The sequence below is a fragment of the Cygnus olor genome, chromosome 6, assembly GCF_009769625.2.
Source record: "Cygnus olor isolate bCygOlo1 chromosome 6, bCygOlo1.pri.v2, whole genome shotgun sequence".
Classification (NCBI taxonomy): Eukaryota; Metazoa; Chordata; class Aves; order Anseriformes; family Anatidae; genus Cygnus; species Cygnus olor.
The window spans coordinates 29,041,611-29,060,217 of record NC_049174.1 but is presented as its reverse complement, the minus strand read 5'-3'; the positions used below and the strand labels follow the sequence as shown (position 1 = coordinate 29,060,217).

The window sequence follows — 18,607 nt, the reverse complement described above, 5'->3', positions numbered from 1 at the left end:
GGGAGAAGGGGAGGGGGGTGGAAAATGGCGGCGGCGCGGGGGCTGCTGGCGGCGGGGCTGTTCAACGGGCGGGTGGCCATCGTCACCGGCGGCGGCACCGGCATCGGCAAGGCTATCGCCGCCGACCTGCTGTCCTTAGGTGGGCGCGGGGAGGGGGTGAGGTGGAAGGAAAGTGGGGTCGGGGTGGTGGTGGTGGTGAAGGGAAACGGGGACCTTGAGGAATAGCGGGAGCCGGTCAGGGGTGCTCGGGGCCTTTGGGGGTCGTGGCGGTCGCTGAGTGGGTTTGTGGGGTTCTGTGAGTGGTGTGCGTTTGAGGGGGCGGCTGGGTTTTAAGGGGTGGAAATGGGGACCCAGGGGGAGCAAGGGAACAGGTAGTGCAGTGCTGGGCATGCGGGACTAGTGCTCTGAGAAGGGGGCGATGTGGGGCTCTTTTGCCCTGCTGACACTTGGTGCGATGTGCTGTTTTAAATACAGCGAAGTGAGGATGTGTTACGCCCAGATAGCTTCTCTCATGCCCCCTCCGAAGTTAGTTTTCTTCTTAATGCTGTTGAACTGAGTTGAACTGAATGTCTTGCTGCTGCTGAAGCTGAGTGGGCCTTTGAACTGTTGTCCCCATGTTAAGCTCGGAGAAATGGCTCTTTGTCAGTGCTTGTGACAAAGCAGTCTTGAAGTTAAAGTATTGTACTTCAGCATGAACTTTGTAGGGTTTCTTTCAATGCCGGTTAAAGATAAGTGATGAAATCTGGAGGAAAAGGCAGACTCTGTAGAAACATCTCAGTAATCTACCTTGCACCACCTTTTCTGCAGCTTTCAACATAAATATCAGGGTTCATTGGCATCTGACTGGTTTCGGGTAATGTTAGATAAACATGATTAGGATAAATAACGCCAAGTGTTGTGCCCCACCATGTTGGGTGCGTTGCGTTGTTTAAATGTGCACTGTGCTGTAGCATTGCATAGGAAAGAACTTTGTTAAGACTTTATGCTGGGAGGCATCTCTTCTTCTCCTGGCCCTTGTTGTCCAGCTTTCCACTTGTTCTGTGGAGCTGAAATAAGGGCTAGTTCTGCTGCCTTTGGGTTACTGAAGAGCAAAACATTTTTTTTTAAGGTGTACTTAGCCGGTGCCTTAAAAAGGTGCTTTTTTAAGCATCATCGTCACACTGTTCATCAGTATTACCCAGTTACCTTAAAACTGTTCTTAACTTGATCTGCATTTTGCTTGAGGAAAAAATAATGCTAATAACAAAAATGTCTCTCCATGACATCCTAAATAGAAAACAAGGCCGCAAATCGCTAGTAAGCACGTTGAGAAAATGGGGAAGGATCTGTGGCTTAAATCTCTCAAATGTAACCTTCATCTGCAGACTTGCTGGCTGTTCCTACAAGATGATGACCGGGAACTATATCCATTTATACCTTGTACTTCAGGCTGTATTTTTTTGGAGGGGAGGCTGGTTGGACAGAGAATGCTTGTAGGAGCAATGACAGATAATGCTGGTCACAATGTACATTGCTTATTTTTATAACCAATCTTCTTCAAAGCGTTCTGGAGAGATTTAAACCATTTGTCTGGAACCGTGTCTGCCCCTTCTCCCCTCAGCCCTATCAGGAAACGGTCTGGTCATTCTTTGTGAAGAAAAGTAAGGACTTCAGTGAAGCAGTATCAGTTTGTGCTGTAGGTGCCAGGTCTTCCCCACTAGTTAAAATCTCCCTGCTCATATTTAGCATATCTAGCAAAGGTAGTCTCCTACTGGACTTTAGTCTTCAGTGTGTGAATTAATAAGCACTTAAGTTGATAAATGACACTGTGCTACAGAGAATCGGTGTTTTGTGTTAATTGGTGATTGTGTGTTATTTTATGAACTCTACTGTAGGGTTAGTCAGGTTATTGTGCAAGTGACCGAGTCCTTAATCTAAAAAATTAGGAGACTTCAGAGACTACCATCTTTACCTGTGTTATTTTAAGATGGCCAACGATCAAAGGTGAAAACCTCATTCCTAGGGATATATAGAAGGAAGCGCTGCAACTATAAGTTTGGCTCCTTCTTTCATTTTTTTTTTTCTTTTAATTTAATTTGATGTATAGTTTCACAAGAGAGCCTGAGCCAAATGAACAGCTTGCTGCTCTTTACTCCCACTAGTTATTTTGAGTTGATTCTGGTGTTTGTTTGATCACATGAGAGGCCAAATTCCACTCAGTAAAATAGCAACAAAAGAAAAAAAGGCACCTGGCAAAACGTTAACATTTTTTTGGCTGGTTTACTGTGTTGAATTAATTTATGTTTAAGCAGATGAGCACCAGAGCTGGTGTGAGGAAAGGATGGCTTCTGTTGGGATATGAGGATTATGATGGAGTGAAGTGAGAGCAAGACCTCCCTCCCTGCCTACTTGGCAGTGGCAAGCTAGTAATTTGCTCATGCATAGTATGAAATTGCATGTCTAGTGGTTTTGTACTAGGGTTTAATCTACAGTGATCTCTTTCAGTCTGTGTACTAGCAATCACCGAAGACTTAAAGCTGTCCTGATTCCTCTGGTGACGAAGGAGATGACACTGCAGTGCAAGTGCTTACTGTTAATTTGGCACCTGCATTGCTTCTCTCTGTAGAATGAGTCCTTCAGCCTTCAAATGCTGACATAAGCAGAAGGCTTGAGCTCCTGACTAGTATTTTTCTCTCCTTTCTGAGCTAGGATTATAAAGCATGTGCAAGTGCCATTAACTTTGATATAACATTGATGTTATTAACCAGGGTAACTGCAGTTTCGACTGCTAGCTGAAGGATTTTTCATTTTGTCTCTGCAGGTTGCAGTGTTGTTATTGCCTCTCGTAAATTTGACCGATTAAAAGCCACTGCAGAAGAACTGAATAATGCGTTTTCTTCTGTGAGTCCTGCCAAAGTGACTCCCTTGCAGTGCAATATCCGCAAAGAAGAGGAGGTAACGACTAGTGATCTTGTTCTGGGGTTTAACATGTCAAAAGTATATCATGTATATAAATTCTCAGACCTCCAAATTCATCTCTGGCCCTCTCAGGAGTACTCTAGGTGCAGTAAAAATCTATTAAATTGATCTAGATAAAGCTGCATATTTCCAGGGAATGACCATTTGTTAGTAACGTAAGCAAGAAAGCATTTGTAAATGCAAATATTTTTCTGACTGCACCTACTTATTTCAAATATTTCTCAGAGAAGCAGGCTTTGGAGCTTTTATGTTCTAGGGCTGAGCTGGAGCCTACATAATGTGGTTCTGTGTCACATTTTTGCGACACCAGTAAGGGGGTGGTTACTTGTGAAGATGGAGACCTTCAGACTTGCATCGTCAAACAGGAAGTCAGAGCATGGAATCTCAATACTTGTGAGGTGACACAAGTTAAGTTATTGAGATGATCCCTGCGTTGTCAGACACTTTTTTCCTAGCCATGTTTCAGATTTTGGTTACAATTTGAGCTATGCAAAACTGTTGCTCTCAATTCTTATTACTATTACAGTTGAGATTTTTCTCACAAAAATTGGAAGATGAAGAGCAGAAGTACTCCATCCGTGTTCTTCATTCTAAGTCTGCATTCATCTTCTAATTTTTTTCTGTGTAAACATTTTGAAGTCCAACCTGACACTGGACTTCTAACTTAAGACTGCTATAAAACATTCCAGTAATTAATTTCTACTTTTTTTCTTAACCTATCAAAGCCTCTGTTAAAATCTAGCAAAACTTAAAGAAATATTAATGACCTTCAGTAGCTATGTAAATTCTGGAAGTATCCTAATATAAAAGCATAAACAAAATAAAAATAAAAATTCTTCCTTCATGGGACAACTCACAATATAAAATATTTATACTGATATACTGAGAGTTTTTTCCTAAAGGAGAAGAACCCTGAGGCTGTGCAATATGTCGCTTCACCTACTAGTGGATTTTAGGCTTGTATTTACCAGCATCAGCAGCATGATCTAATAGTTTATGACAGATGTCAGAGGGCAACTTACATGATTAAAGCTACATGAAAGAAAAGAGGTTCTTTCATGAAAGTGTTCTTTCATGTCACTGTGCTTGCAGAGAGTAGTCTGGCATGCTTAATTTTCTGCAGGTGAATCTTATTTTTGCATCAACTTAAAAGTGAGGTAGTGGTGACTGCAACGTTGTGTAAAGTAGAGGACTGGGATGGTAAAATGAGGCAATCTCTACCAAACAAACTGCCATTCCTTCTTTGTTTCATATTTAAAAAATACAGATTTGTCAAAACAGCCTTAGCAACTTAAAAAGTTTTCAAAGCCTATTTTGAAGGTGCTGTTAAAGCCTTGTTTGTAGTGCTGTGTGAAATGCTTAGGCATTATCTTATAGTACAGCTAGCCACACTGGCACTTGGAGAAACTTGGTGTCTCTTCTGTTATCTGGAAGGTTCATCACGGAGTTGTTGTCTTCCATTTAGTTTTAAGCTCTAATCATTTACAGATACACCAGAACTTTCTTAGAACTCTTTCATACTATATCGCAGAACCCTCTGTCAGGTATCTTCTGCTAGTGAAAGTTCTTATAAACCACATCCACAGTAGCTCCTATAGGGCTGTGCTCTGCACTTATAGGTGGAACAGCACCGCTATCGCACCGCTGTTTTGTCTGTTGCTGAGCAGTGCTGGCACAGCATTGCTCTCTCTGGAGAGAGCAAGACTCTCTCCAGAGCTCCCCAAAAGCCAGCAGGCTGGAGGTGGGTGAGAGGTGAGCAGGGGACACCACCAGGGCAGCTGACCTACACCAACCGAAGGGATATTCCATACCATATGGTGTCACATGCAGCAATAAAAGGTGAGAAAGGGGGGGGCTCTTGTTGTGAAGATGTCTGTCCTCCCAAACAGCCACTATGCGTATTGCAGCCCTGCTTCCCAGGACAGGGCCAAACATCGCTTGTTGATGGGAAGTAGAGAATAATTGTTTTATCTCTCTCTCTGCTTCCATGTGGCCTTTGCTTTTTTTTTTTATTTATTTTTTCTCTTTCTTTTCCCTTTAATTAAATTAACCTTATGTCAACCCATGAGCCTTTTTCTGTCCCATCATACTTTCTCCCTATCCCCCTTTGATTTTTTGCTGGTTTTTTTGTTTGTTTTTGCCTCCTCAAAGTAACTTTGAAGACAGCACAGCTCATTCCTCTTGTGTGCTGTAGTTTGGATCTGTGAAATTCAAACATGAGAAGGTTCGTCTCTCATCAAGTAGTGCAATAGAGCTCTTTCTGGCTTGGGAGGACCCTAAGAAGGTGCACTGAATTAATTGCTGGAGAAGCTTGCTGGCAGATATCCTGGGGATAGCTTAATGAATGTGCATTTTAAAGTCTCTTAATCTCCATCCTCAGAGGCCCTCCATCTTTCTAGCAAAGCTTACTTTTCAGTTAATATGCAAAACATGATCTTGCTTGGTAGAGGATTTTCAGCCACTGGTATAACCTGCCAGACTTATTTCAGTCAAAAGAGTCTGCTGCTTCTTTTGGCTAGTTTTCCATTGACTGTTTTGTAAAGGATAACAAACCTGTTTTGTTTTTTATATGTGGAGGAGTAAATAGTTTTGGGATGCCAGTTTTGGGTGCACCTGAGGTTTCTGTGTTCTGTCTTCAGGTGGCTTTATCCTGAAGCAGTGGTTGTGCACCTGCCCCTTATCCTGTGGTTTGGGGCTTATTTAGTGATCAATATTTCTTCTTAGCAATTGTGCAGCTGTAGTGATTTTAATTATTTGAATATTTTCCAGCACTGCCACACATAACGTGTTGGATACTACAAGAGCAGGTCAGGTAGCTCTTGCTTATAGACAGGCCAGACAACTGCGTGTATGTGTGTTTCGTCTCAAATCAAGACTTTTTCCAAAAACCCAGAATCTAATGAATTAACTCCAGTGCCGCAATGTGGCCAGAGCAGGGGAGAAAGACCCTGTCCTTTTTCTGTTATGAAAGAGTTTTTTTTTTTTTAATCTCTGTGGGTATTGGGAAGGGGAAGCATATGTTTGCATGTCTTAAATGTTGAGCTACAGCAAATTTGTCAATGGGCATAAGAAAGACTTGAGGATTTTTTTTCCTTCTGAAAGCATTTGTACTACATGCTGTGGACAAATATTTCTTTAACCCATGTCTAGGCAAGTAGAAGACATAACTAGGTAAGTGGAAGATAAAACTTAGTAGTTCTGACAGGCCACTGCACTTCTTGAAAACAGCAGTTCAAAATTCTCTGCACAGTTTCCCCTTTCCACATTGAGCTCCATCGGCAACTGCTGCTGGAGCAGACCCTGAGGCTAAAACCTATCATTTGGACACCTGACAAATAAGAATCCTTGGGAAGGACTCAATACAGTACTATTTAGCACTTTACCTTCTGTCTGAGTTCACTAGTAGCTTTTCTTTTCCAGTAAACATTATGGCTTAGCACGGACTCAGTTGGTATATAAATACTTAATGCCTGTGTGAAGCCTGTAGTGGAAGAGTGCAGCTTGGCGGGGAGTTGTGGATAAGAGATTCCTGTTGTCTTACTTTAAAATTACACAGCAATAACACAAAAATGCCTGTTTTCACTGTGCAAGAATACCTACTGAAGAGCTAGCTGAGGACTAGAAATAGCAGGCAATTTACCTCTTGAGTTCTAATACCACTCAGAGGTCCCTCGAACGTATGTGGACATTTGCCCTTTTTCCCTTGGTGTCAGTAATCTGGGAGAGCGTGCTATTACATAGTGTTTTATGTCTGAAGTGCCTGAATTTGTTCTTTTCATTTTTTTTTCAAAAGTATGTCCTAAACTGTTAGCTAAACCTTCTGGAGTTCCTCTCTGCTTCCAAGGAGAGTCTAGTATCTTTTTTATGAAGTTCTTTCTGTGTGGGTTTTGATTACTTTGGAATGAAAGCTATCATCTTTAGTTCTCACTGTGATTTAAATGTGTTCTACCAGATCCTTTTTCTCACTCTGCTGGTGGCTGCTGTCACCATGTTTACTGTAATTGGGAGAAGCACTGCGAGCAATACTTTCTCTTCAACGTTGTGAAGATTGCTTCAGATGGAACCATCTGAGCAGTGACTGGAGAGCCTGCCAGCCTTTGCTGTCTTTCAGAAAACAGAATTGTTTATTATTATTGTTGTTGTTGTTGTTGCTGTTTTTTGGTTGGTTGGTTGTTTTTTTTTTTCTTTGTTTTCTGTGACCACAGATACTAGATTAAATCTTTACATATGCTTGGGTAGGAGTAACTGATCTGTGGTTTCTGGTTGTGATAGCTATTGCAAACACAGGAAACCCTCGTCCTATTTCTTGAGGTAAATATTAAATTGTTAAGTGGCTGTTCTAGATGTCTGATCACTATTTTGTAAATACGTCTACTTTGGTACCTGCAAAAACCTTGAAAGCTATAGAATACATTCCCCACTGGGAGTTCTCCTACGTTTAGTGTGAGCGTGTGAGGATGCTGCTGTACTTCCAAAACAGAAAACATTGCAGAAGGCTGAATTTACAGCCTGTAGCGTAGATTAGGTCACTATTAGAGCTAGGTTTAGCATCTCAAATATCTTTCTCCCATATGAAATTAAGACACCCCTCTTCTGCACTGACAGCTCTTTGAGTAAGTGAATAAAATGTCTATTGATATTTGCTATTAATACCTTCCCAGAGTACCCAAAGGTAAACAGTGCCAGACAGTGCTCTTAATCCTAAGTATTCATCCTGCTTATAAAGTATCTGCTTAGTCACATATTCACCTTTCTTTTGCTGAAGAAGACAACTTACATCACTTCCAGCACTTCCTAGAGTTTGTGTTCTGTTTGGTAATGAACTAAGTTTCTTGCTCTGTTGGTTGGCTGTTGCTAACTCATATGTCAGAGCTTTAGTGAATATTCAAAACTTCTGAATTAGAAAGTTAGTTTCACATGTTTACTTGCATTTTCTATTCAAAAACACTCGGGTGTATGGGTCAGATGAAAGAAAATCCATAGCTATCTTATATGGAATTCTTCCAACATCTGATGTGAATGCCCCTGCACTTGGAGAAAATGTCAGCAGGTCTTAAATAAAAGGCTTTTGTGTTTGGTTTTACAAACCTTCAGCAGCAAAGATCCCTTTTTCTTTCAGTGCAGCACCTGCAGTATACCAGGAAGATTTCCTAAGTAAACACAGATAAAGACCAATCCAAAAAACCCTAAATCCTGACTAAACCTGTCATACCAAGTCTTCGAGCTTTTCTGAGTCTGGTACCTCCTCCTTACGTGTGGGAAAGGATATGAGAGAGACAATGTATGAAAAGGAAACTGGGTATATAGCTTAATCTGCACTTTGCCACACTTCAAAAACATATTGTTTTAGGTAGAAGCTCTGGTGAAGTCTACACTGAGTCTGCATGGGAAGATTGACTTCCTGGTGAATAACGGAGGGGGCCAATTCGTGAGTCCTTCTGAAGCCATCAGCGCAAAAGGCTGGAATGCTGTCATAGAAACAAATCTGACAGGGACTTTCTATTGCTGCAAAGCAGGTGAGGACTGAACATTGTGAATGTTTTTGTCTTCTGTTATTACTGTAAAAAAAACAAACAAACAAAAAATGTAGTTTCCCTATCTTTTTTTTGACGTGCTTGTGCAGTAAAATACAGTGATTGTTTTCACGAATGTCATCCAGAACTTTACATGAAACTTTACATTATATTTGTTCCTTTAAATAAACATATGCTTAGACATGTACACGCTTAGTAGAGGAACATTCTTCAGGTTAAGACCATGTTTGGGGCATCAGTTGGCTTGGATAACCACTTACAGGTATATGGGAAAACCATTTAACTTCGGTGGACTATAGTTAGTGACACAGGAGGAGACTTCACTCCTGTCAGGAATGTAAATTTAAAGTTAAATTTTAGGTACGATCTGTGATTCTCGGATAGCATTAGGAAAGTGGAAATGAAAATAATTTACATGGAAGGCACAAGATCTTGATTTCCACAAAAGGTTCTCGCCAAACGCTGGCCAAGACCGCACGTGCTGTCTCACTGATCAGGTGGAGAGGTTATCTAAACCTGCACTGGAAGCCTGTAGGATAATTGAAGTTGGACTTATCTGGCTTCCAGTTGGCAAGTTCATTTGTGTGCATTTCCTCTGATATTTATAGGTTGTCTTCCTCCCTCATACAGTGTACAATGCCTGGATGCAGAAGCATGGAGGAGTCATTGTCAACATTACTGCTGCTGTGACAATTGGGTTTCCTGGAATGTCGTAATATACATATATATATATATATATTTTTTTTTTTTTTTGCATTTTCCTATATTCTTCCCCTAGAACTATTAATTACTCCTAAATACTTTATATTGGAAAGGTGTGTAATGGGCAGCAGCTGAGTGTAGAAATACACTAGTTAATGTCAAGGGAGAGCAATCGTGATACCTGGCTGTAAGTGCAAGGGTCTTTTTATTAATCCGGTAGAGACCTCAAGAGTGAAGGACATCTCTGGTCTCTGTCAGCTACTTTGTAAGAAACTATGAAGCAAGAGTTGCTAACAAAGCTTTCACTGGGAAGGGGATGTTGGTGGGACTAGTTGCACTAAAATATAACCTTTGCTTGTTCCCTCTCCAAATTGCTAGTGGGTTTGCAAGAACTTGGCACCTGTTTTCTTCTACTGTCAGTTCACAAGTTTTGATGGCATAATTAGTTACAGGAGTTGGATGGGGAGTAAGAGGAACATACCTAGCATGTTACCAAGTTTTGGTTTTGTCCTTCAGGCCACATAGCACCTACCTTTCCTGTTTTCCTCTTTACTGCCACTTTGTAGCTATCCTTCTTGGAGAAAGTCAGTGATGCAGTTCTATTTCCTCTGCTACTTTCTTGGCTGGGAGAAGGTATAAAAAATGCAATGTTTACAGTTCTTTTATACTGACAAAAAATTATCACAGCTGTCTGCATTAAAATACAGCGTCCACTCTGTAGGTATATGTTTACCATACTTGTTCTTTTTTTTTTTTTTTTTTCACCTTCAAAATGAATGTGAGCCAGAGCCTTCTGGTTGAAGCTTTTATGCCAAAAAGTTCCAATTTGTTGAAAGAAAAATAATTTTCAGAAAATGGGTTGTTTCAAAGTAAAATTTGAAGTTGTCAAAATGCTGTACTTTGAGTTTCCTAAGCAGAAAAAATCTGAGCTTCTTTTCTGAAGTTATGTTTTTAAACTTTGAATTTCTACTGAAGAAAGTATAAAAATATATAAATAATTTGAACAAGTGCTACATTATTTTTCTTTGTCCTGATTCAGGGTTGAAAGTTTTCAAAATCTCAAATTTTCAAGGAACGCGGTGATATTTTTTCATTAGCTTGTTCTTGCTTAGCTTATACAAAATAAATGTGGAGATCCACAGGGTGGTGCTGAAGCTACAGTTGTTAGAGTTTCTCTGCTCTTGATAAATCTGGATGAATTCTCACTGTGATTGTTAGAATAGACTGTTAGAATATTTGCAAGTTGAACCAAGAAATAAAATAACTAATTCTGAATAACAGTTGAACAGAATTTCCCAAATAAAATTGTATATACATGTGGATGGATAGGCAAGGCTACTTTCAAATTAAATTCCTGCTGAATTGACACGTGTTTAAGGAAATTATAGCATCACTATGTAACTGGAGGTCTCTTCCAACCTAGATGATTCTGTGATTCTGTGAACTCATTTAAACTTGACCACAGCTTCACAGTTTATGAACTAGAAAATCCCTCTGCATCTTCGGTGGCTGGTCCAGCCATAGGACAGTGCTCTGACCCGAGTGAGACATTAGTGGGATTAACGTTGGGCACTGTTAGCTGAAGGAGGAGATGCTTCTTTTGCTTTCTTTTCTCAATAGGCACTCGGGAGCTGCAAGAGCTGCAGTGAATAACCTAACCAAGACGTTAGCTTTAGAATGGGCCCACAGCGGAGTAAGAATCAACAGTGTTGCTCCTGTAAGTAACCGCAAATGATATGATTACACTTAGCCACCACGCATGTTTATGGTTTAAGCTTTCAGACTGAAAGGGATTTTAAAAGCTAGAGCCTCCAACTGTTTGTGGATTTTTATTTATGTGTTTTTAATTCTCTCATCTACGTTCCTCAGGTCCTTTGAGAGCATTTTATATTGTTTGGATGACAAGTCAGAGACGTGGGGTAAAATTGCTTCTGCTTTGAACTGACACTCTGTTTGCCTCTCTAGCTTAATGAAAAGATACCTGTGAGGAGCTGGTGACCTGTTTTACAGAATCCTGACCTAAAATTACTGAATGTTTTGTGTTTCAGTAGTGATTATGTTACATCTGAGTTCACAAAACTTTTTCTGTATGAGGTTCATGTATGATTGTGGCTTCCTCCTGTATTTCCAAAGTTATTACGCGATGCATTCAGAGATTCTCAAAACTTCTTTTACTTTGGCTTCTGCATGTCAAGTTAGGTTAGTTTTAGTCATAAAAAGACTGTGTTTGGAGTGGACCTTCTCTTAAAGAAATCAGATGTGTGTTCTGATATTTATTTATTTTCTCTTATCAAGTATATGCAGACAGAAAACCACTACACAGGTCATCTAAAATATGCCCGATGTGTTTCTAAGGAAGTAGGTAGCATGTAGCAATTGTTTTAAATAATCTTATAGAAAGATCAGATATATTTTTGTAGTGCACGGTGCTGCAGATACAGCGGTTATATAGAGGCCCTAGCTTTGAAGTTTGAGATGACATCTATTGTGATTTGTGTAGCTTTCACTCTTAATGACAATTTACTTTGCACATTTACTTTCTTGAAAACAAAAGGAAGAAGGTAAACTTTGTCCAACTACTTCTACATTCAGAATTTATTTCGCAGTACACTAAATGTCAGATCTTTCTAGGAAGATCTTCCTACCGTCTGTGGAATAAACGTAACAGGATATACAGACATCCTGTGCTAAAACACCTGGTTTGGTTTCTTTTGGCATACCATAGAATGCTTAATGGGAAACGCGTAATGTTCTCTCAGGTAACGGCTCTTAGGTAGCCTCTGTGAGGCCCAATTCATCTGGAGGCTTGTTAAATATTAAGGTCTACTGGCTTGTTTTTCCTGTCTGTTTTCTGATTTATCAAGTCTTTAGGAAATAAGTAATTAGGACACCATTATTTTGTGTGTTTATTTTTAAGGCATGCTAATTACCTAATGAATCATACTAATTATAGCATGTGTCAAATGAGACTTTTGACAGGCAAACACTTCAGTGTTTTGTTTTGTTTTTCCTCCAACTGTGTTACTGTGCTGGTGACAAAAATCTATGGTCTAGTTAGAGTGATACTTTATATATTTCTCTTACCTTTGCCAAACCACAGTTGCTCACATCTCACACATCTTAGAAGAGAAATATTCCTCATGAATGACTTAAAATTGTTATCTTATATAAATTTGAGTCCAAGATGTTCTGTCAGAACTCATCTATGTAGCCTTATGTTCCTATTGCTGTAGCCTTCATCTTCCCTCTTGAGTCTAAGCCGGACTGTGTAATCATCAGAGCCAGGAAGGTCTCCTTTCGCTTCTTCTGTAGCAGTTAAGTAGAGAGAGTCTGAAATGTGACTGCAAAATATGGCTGCTTCCATAATTCACAGTAAAGTCAATCTAGTATTCTTGCAGAGTACCAATAAATAAATAAAAGTTAAGAACTTGTTCTTGGGGTTTTGTAGTTTTCTGTTGCAAGTTTATTTGAAATGCTTGTTATTTCAAAAGTCTTTCAGTGTTTATACTCTTCATAGTTATTGGAGTGACAGTGAAGAATTGGAATAATCTGAATTATTCTGCTTGAATAGACATATGGCTATCAGTTAAATTATGTTTTTCATTTATAAACTATACTATTTCATCCAATTTAAAAACTTGCATTCAGGTGCTGTTTAGATGGTTAGTCCCACAGAAAATCCCAATAACTTTAAAATTTTCCAACAATCACAACTTGAACTTATGAAAGAGAACTTAACTTTGTTTTGTTTTAATATAGGGAATAGTATTTTCAGAAACTGCTGTTGCCAACTATGGAGAACAAGGTGCAGTGATGTGGTTAAGGAGCATACCAAAGGTTCCTGCCAAGAGATCAGCTGTTCCTGAGGAGGTAATGTATTTCAGAATATTTGTGATGTTCCTATTTCTGTGTCTCTGTTTTTACACCACTTTTTGTTATATGGAGAACAGTAAAGACTTAATTTTGAACTGTGGTAGAGTATGAAGAAAGGAAAAAGCTTGTAATAGCGTGTAGTAGCGTCATCCAACAGACTTACTCAGTAGTCACTGTTACACCAAAATTTAATTTAGATGCCTCTTACAGCTAAAATATTTCGTATCTGGCATTGGTTCCTGGAAAGGTTGACTTCTAGCAGAGAGGACCGAAAGAATGAAGGTGAATATGGGAAAAAAAGTGTATCTTAAAAGTACTAGAAAGCTTACAATTGTTGAACTGTTATGTTCCTGATGTTTGTGGCTGGAAATGTGGTTTTAATATTGTTGTGGCTTTCATTACTGGGAAGAAAACATAGCTGTGTCTTGCCTGTGTCAGTTTTCAGAAGCATCTTGGACACAAGCAATTGGCAGAAGTTTAAGAAAGATTAAAATTGTCACTCTTTTTATTAGATCTCTCCTGTAGTGTGTTTTCTGCTGTCTCCAGCTGCTTCTTACATAACTGGGATAACCGTGGTTGTAGATGGTGGCCAAAGTTTATATCGCAATACCATAGAAATACCAGGTAAGAAATGGGCTAAAAATAATGCCCTTCAAGTGACTGAAGTTGGGCAATGGGAGCACACAAAAATAAAATGCCCACTTCCTCCATCAACTAAGTCCATTGTTTTGTTTTCCTCAGATCATGACAGATGGCCTTCCCCACCAGAAGGAAGAAATTCTGAAATGCTTAAGAAGCTTCTTTCTGGCGAGTTCAAGCCAAAGCTGTAGTAAAATGAGATTTCACCTTATTTCCAGTTGCACAGTTCCTGGTAATCCTGCTTTGTGACTTGGTCTTACAACTGTCAGTAATCTGAAGTTTTTGCACCTATGTAACTACATCGAGTGCCTTGACTTTCATTGGCTTGTGTTTAAAACTTGAGAAACTGTACATAGTACATCATCTTCTCTGACAACACTCACTGCCCCCTGGGAAGGGAAGATGTAAAAGACAAATTCTTCATTTGCACTGGCATTGAGTTATGAAGGATCTCAGAAGTGATTAAAAAAATATTTAGTTTCAAGTGAAGGGGTAGAGAGGGCATGTTGTAGAATCTTTCTACTCTAAATATGGGGAGGAGAAGATTTAAATCTTTGTTATTGCTACCTGTATCACTAACCCTTGAGGTAGCTGTTAGCTGTTTACTCTTTCTGTTCAACCACACACTGAGTGTTCAATAATGATTTTAAAGATTGATTAGAGTAGGTATTTCTCTGAGGTGGGGGGAATTAAAATAAAACGGTGGTTGGTTAAACAGCAGAACACTGTTTTTACAGCTTCAAACTAATAAGGCATTTCAGGAATGTTTCCAGTTGTTTGCAGATATAATGACATAAAGAGATGAGCTGGCTGCCACTGAAGTTTGATAATAGAATAATCAAGTAATAAACTTAAACTTTAAAATACAGTGATGGAAAACAATATTGATTCAATAATTTAATAGCAAAGTCTTGAAGCACAAGCTGTGGTGTATATTGCAGTGCTTTTTGCAATATGGCTACACTGTTGAAAGAAAAACTTGGAATCCTTCATTTATCAGTTTAAACACCTTCTGTCTATACCGTGTTCTCTACTGATATGCTGTGTTCTTATGACAACACACCTTTTGTTCATCAGTGTCCCTAAAGCAGGCATGATTTTCGTGCTCAATGGAGCATTTTAAATGCTTCCATTTAAAAAACAAATGAAAACAACAACAAAAACCCAGCCTCTTCAAGTGATATATTGTAAGACTTCTGTGTTTGTCCTAATTATTCACTCTGTTCCCATATCTGGTAACTTTAACCAAAATATGGCAAATTAGTGATGACTGCGGTAAAAACTGGAATTTGTCAGGACAAATTCTGTCCCAGAATTCTGTCCCAGTGGTGGTTTTGCTCGGGTGGGTGGCCAAGCTCCACCACAACCACTCTCTCACTCCCCCTCCTCAAAGGGAAAGGGGGAGAAAAATACGATGCAAAGGGTTCAAAAGTTGAGATAAGGACGGGGAGATCACTCAACAGTTATCGTGACGGGCAAAACAGACTTAGCATAGGGAGATAGTAAGATTTATTGCCTATTACTAACAAGCTAGAGAAGTAAGAAACAAAGGAAAGAAACCAAAAGCACCTTCCCCCCATCTGCCCTCTTCCACCTCCTCCCGCTGAGCAATGCAGGGAAACGGGGGTTATGGTCAGTCTATAGCGCTTCTTCTCGGTCACTCTCATCCCCTGTGCTGTGGGGTCCCTCCCATGGGATGCAGTCCTTGCTGAACTGATCCAGTGTGGGCTGCCCACAGGCAGCAGCTCTTCAAGAACTACTCCAGATATGGGTCCGTACCACGGGGTCCATCCCTCAGGAGCAAACTGCTCCAACCTGGATCCCCCACAGGCAGCAGCTCCTGCCAGGTCACCTGCTCCTGCGTGGGCTCCTCTCCACAGGCTACAGGTCCGGCCCGGAATCTGCTCCGGCAGGGGTCTTCCACAGGCCGCAGCCTCCATCGGTGCAGGTCCACCTGCTCCACCATGGTCTCCTCCACAGGCTGCAGCGTGGAACCCTGCTCCACCGTGGTACTCCATGGGCTGCAGGGGGACAGCCTGCTTCACTATGGTCCTCACCACAGGCCGCAGGGGACTTCTGCTCCGGCGCCTGGAGCACCTCTCCCCCTCCTTCTTCACTGACCTTGGCACCTGCAAGGCTGTTCCTCACTCCTCTCACTCTCCCAGCTGCTCTGTGTGGTGCAGCATTTTTTTTTTCCCCTGTCTTAAATATGCTCTCACAGAGGTGCAAAACAACATCACTTATTGGCTCAGCTCTGGTCAGCAGTGGGGCCCTTACCTAACATGGGGCAGCTTCTAGATTCTTCTCACAGAAGCCACCCCTATGGCCCCCTGCTACCAAAACCTTGCCACGTAAACCCACTACAGTCCCAGAATTCTGTCCCAGAACTTTGGTTTGACTATTTACAGTTAAAAAGAATTTGTAATTCCTAAACAAGACATCTACTGGGGAAGAAGTTCTATGGTGCACAGAATATCCAAGCCACAGTTGGCATCTCAAGCTGTCATCTCAGCTTGACTGGCTCAGTGACTGCTTCCCTGGAGAGCCTGTTCCAGTGTGTGACCACCCTCTCGGTGAAGAACCTCTTCCTGATGTCTAGCTTAAACCTCCCTTGCCTCAGCTTGACACCATTCCCGCGGGTCCTATCACTGGTGACTAAAGAGAATAGATCAGTGCCTTCCCGTCCACTCCCCCTCGTGAGGAAGCTGTAGACCGCGGTGAGGTCTCCCCTCAGCCTCCTTTTTTCCAGGCTGAACAGGCCCAGTGACCTCAGCCGCTCCTCGTACGTCTTCCCCTCTAGGCCCTTCACCATCTTAGTAGCCCTCTGTACACTCTCCAACTGTTTTACATCCTTTTTGTGCTGTGGTGCCCAGAACCGCACACAGTACTCGAGGTGAGGCCGCACCAGCGCAGAGTAGAGCGGGACAATCACTTCCCTCGACCGACTAGCAATGCCGTGCTTGATGCACCCTGGGGTACGGTTGGCCCTCCTGGCTGCCAGGGCACACTATCATTTCATGATAATGAATGTATGATGTATGATTTACATAATGTGAATTGTTCCACGGTCCCCGAATTTGGTCCCCGAATTCAGTCCCTTTGCCAGCTGTTTGTTCTCTTCAAAGGTGCCTGACTTTCTCTGTATTTAATTAAAATATTTGAATTTATTTAGGTATAAGTGTTTTTTCATGACATCTTTAATTCCAATTTTTTTTTTTTGGGGGGGGGGGGCGGGAAGGGGTACATGGGGCTTGAGCAGAAAACCAAAATGCATTCATTAGACTTAATTTCCATCTGATTTATTATATTTTCTTAGTAGCTGAGTAATTATTTGTGTCTGTGAGAATCTTGTACAGAGATAGAATCAGCTTTTTTCAAACCTTATGTGGAAGTTATCTTTTGATGATTGCAGATATTAATTCAGGGCACACAAAAGAGAATTCCTGGATAAAACATAACTTTTAGATAGCTAACTCTAGTAGCCTAACTACTTCATTTAAGTGAAATTAAGAATACAGAAATAATTTCTCAATGAACTAAATAATGTCTTTTTTGTAAAAGAATATTAATTGTAGTTAAACAGGCTTGAGACTTCGAGAATCTAAATTTAATGTTTGACTGCAAGCTTCTGTGACATGTGAACTGTAGATTTGACATGAAATAGAAGTCTTTTGATAAAACGATTACTTTTATTATATTCCAGAAACGTTCTCTACAGGATTTGAGCTCAAAACTGGAAATAACTATTTTAAACTTGCAAATTTATTCTTTAACTTTGAAGTATGAATATCCATGAAGAGCGGAAGTTTACACGTAATCATGGTGAAATGCATCATTTACCTCTGAAATGGAATATTAGAAAGGATAGGGTTCTCTGGTGTGAGAGACGTGCAGCCTGCAATAAACTCCTCCACAAGTAAGAACTATAACAAACCTTTTTGGTTGCACTGAGTACAAGGAACTTTATTTGACCTTGCCTTCTTCAACCTCCAGGCAAAGCCATGGATGTCTTTAGGAGATCTAAGCTAGTTCTTTAGAAGAGACGTATTCCTGCACGTGCTTTTCTTCCCTGACAAGAAGCTGAAACAGCCAACGTGTGGAGCCATAATGCACTGAGGCTTACTGCAGTAGGAAAGGATACTCACGATAATCTAAGGGTTAGTACAACGTAGGAATACAGAAGATACATCCTTGAAAGGTGAAGGGAAAACAGAATGCTCAAGTGCTCTCTGCTGTGTAGGTTTTTTTTTGTTTTGTTTTGTTTTTTAAGTAATAATACTACTGCCCTCTGTGTGTTGAGGTTTACTGTGAACATTATTAAAACACATCATGTTATATTGGATATTACAATAGTAACTGCCGTGCTGTAATAGTTTTGCAGTGGTCACAGCTTCTTTCCCCCTACTTCTTGCACCAGTGAGAAGAGTAAATGCTTAATTCTCAGAATGGAGGATTTATTTTGGTCCTTGGCTCCTTCGTCCCTTTTTATGCCGATTAAAGCCATTTAAAAAATTTTACAGCACCTTACAGAAACCTGGTGTTGTGTCAGCTGCCAGCATGAATGTTTCAGGTTTCTGCTGTTCATACAGATAATATCAGCTGAAGCAAAGCTCTTCCTATGCCCTTGTGATAACAGCTCTTGATCAAAGGGCATTCACAGTTGCGGTGGATTTTTTTTTTCTTTTTTTTTTTTTTAAAGGGAGGGAAAAAAGCATGTGATAATAAAAACATCCTTGACCTGTATAAGATTTGGGTGTCTGAAGTTCAGAGAAGACTTCTGATTTTACGTGGGAAGTGAATATGACAAAAGGACTGGGAGGAACCTCAGGAGGAATCAAGGAGACTGATGGACCAAATGCTGACACTTAAACGTATACTGCACAGTGCAAATGAGCAGGGAG

The 18,607-nt window shown here is 40.5% G+C and overlaps 1 protein-coding gene across 3 annotated transcripts; it reads left to right on the top strand.

Moving 5' to 3' along the window:
- PECR (peroxisomal trans-2-enoyl-CoA reductase) lies at positions 1–18,048 on the top strand. 3 transcript variants are annotated; one of them, XR_005821147.1, is made up of 10 exons: positions 1–139; positions 2,801–2,934; positions 8,309–8,474; positions 9,123–9,204; positions 10,815–10,911; positions 12,954–13,064; positions 13,580–13,691; positions 13,809–13,938; positions 17,410–17,622; positions 17,700–18,048. XR_005821147.1 is itself a non-coding variant. In XM_040561880.1 (9 exons), exons 1-8 carry the CDS (start codon positions 25–27, stop codon positions 13,895–13,897), a joined length of 906 nt encoding a protein of 301 aa, XP_040417814.1. In that variant the 5' UTR covers positions 1–24; the 3' UTR covers positions 13,898–13,938; positions 17,410–18,048. The 3 variants fall into 3 exon arrangements, 2 of the variants coding, with proteins under 2 accessions (XP_040417814.1, XP_040417813.1); XM_040561880.1 differs by having other exon boundaries at positions 17,410–18,048; XM_040561879.1 differs by lacking the exons at positions 17,410–17,622; positions 17,700–18,048 and having other exon boundaries at positions 13,809–14,005.
- Positions 18,049–18,607: the final 559 nt, after the last annotated feature.

What these genes read in the sequence shown, in the direction of transcription:
- PECR (XM_040561880.1), top strand. Translation starts at nt 25, where the DNA reads ATGGCGGCGGCGCGGGGGCTGCTGGCGGCGGGGCTGTTCAACGGGCGG. An exon ending in ATTGGGTTTCCTGGAATGTC is followed by an intron (nt 9,205 to 10,814) that starts GTAATATACATA and finishes TTTTCTCAATAG; the next exon opens with GCACTCGGGAGCTGCAAGAG. An exon ending in GATCAGCTGTTCCTGAGGAG is followed by an intron (nt 13,065 to 13,579) that starts GTAATGTATTTC and finishes TCTTTTTATTAG; the next exon opens with ATCTCTCCTGTAGTGTGTTT.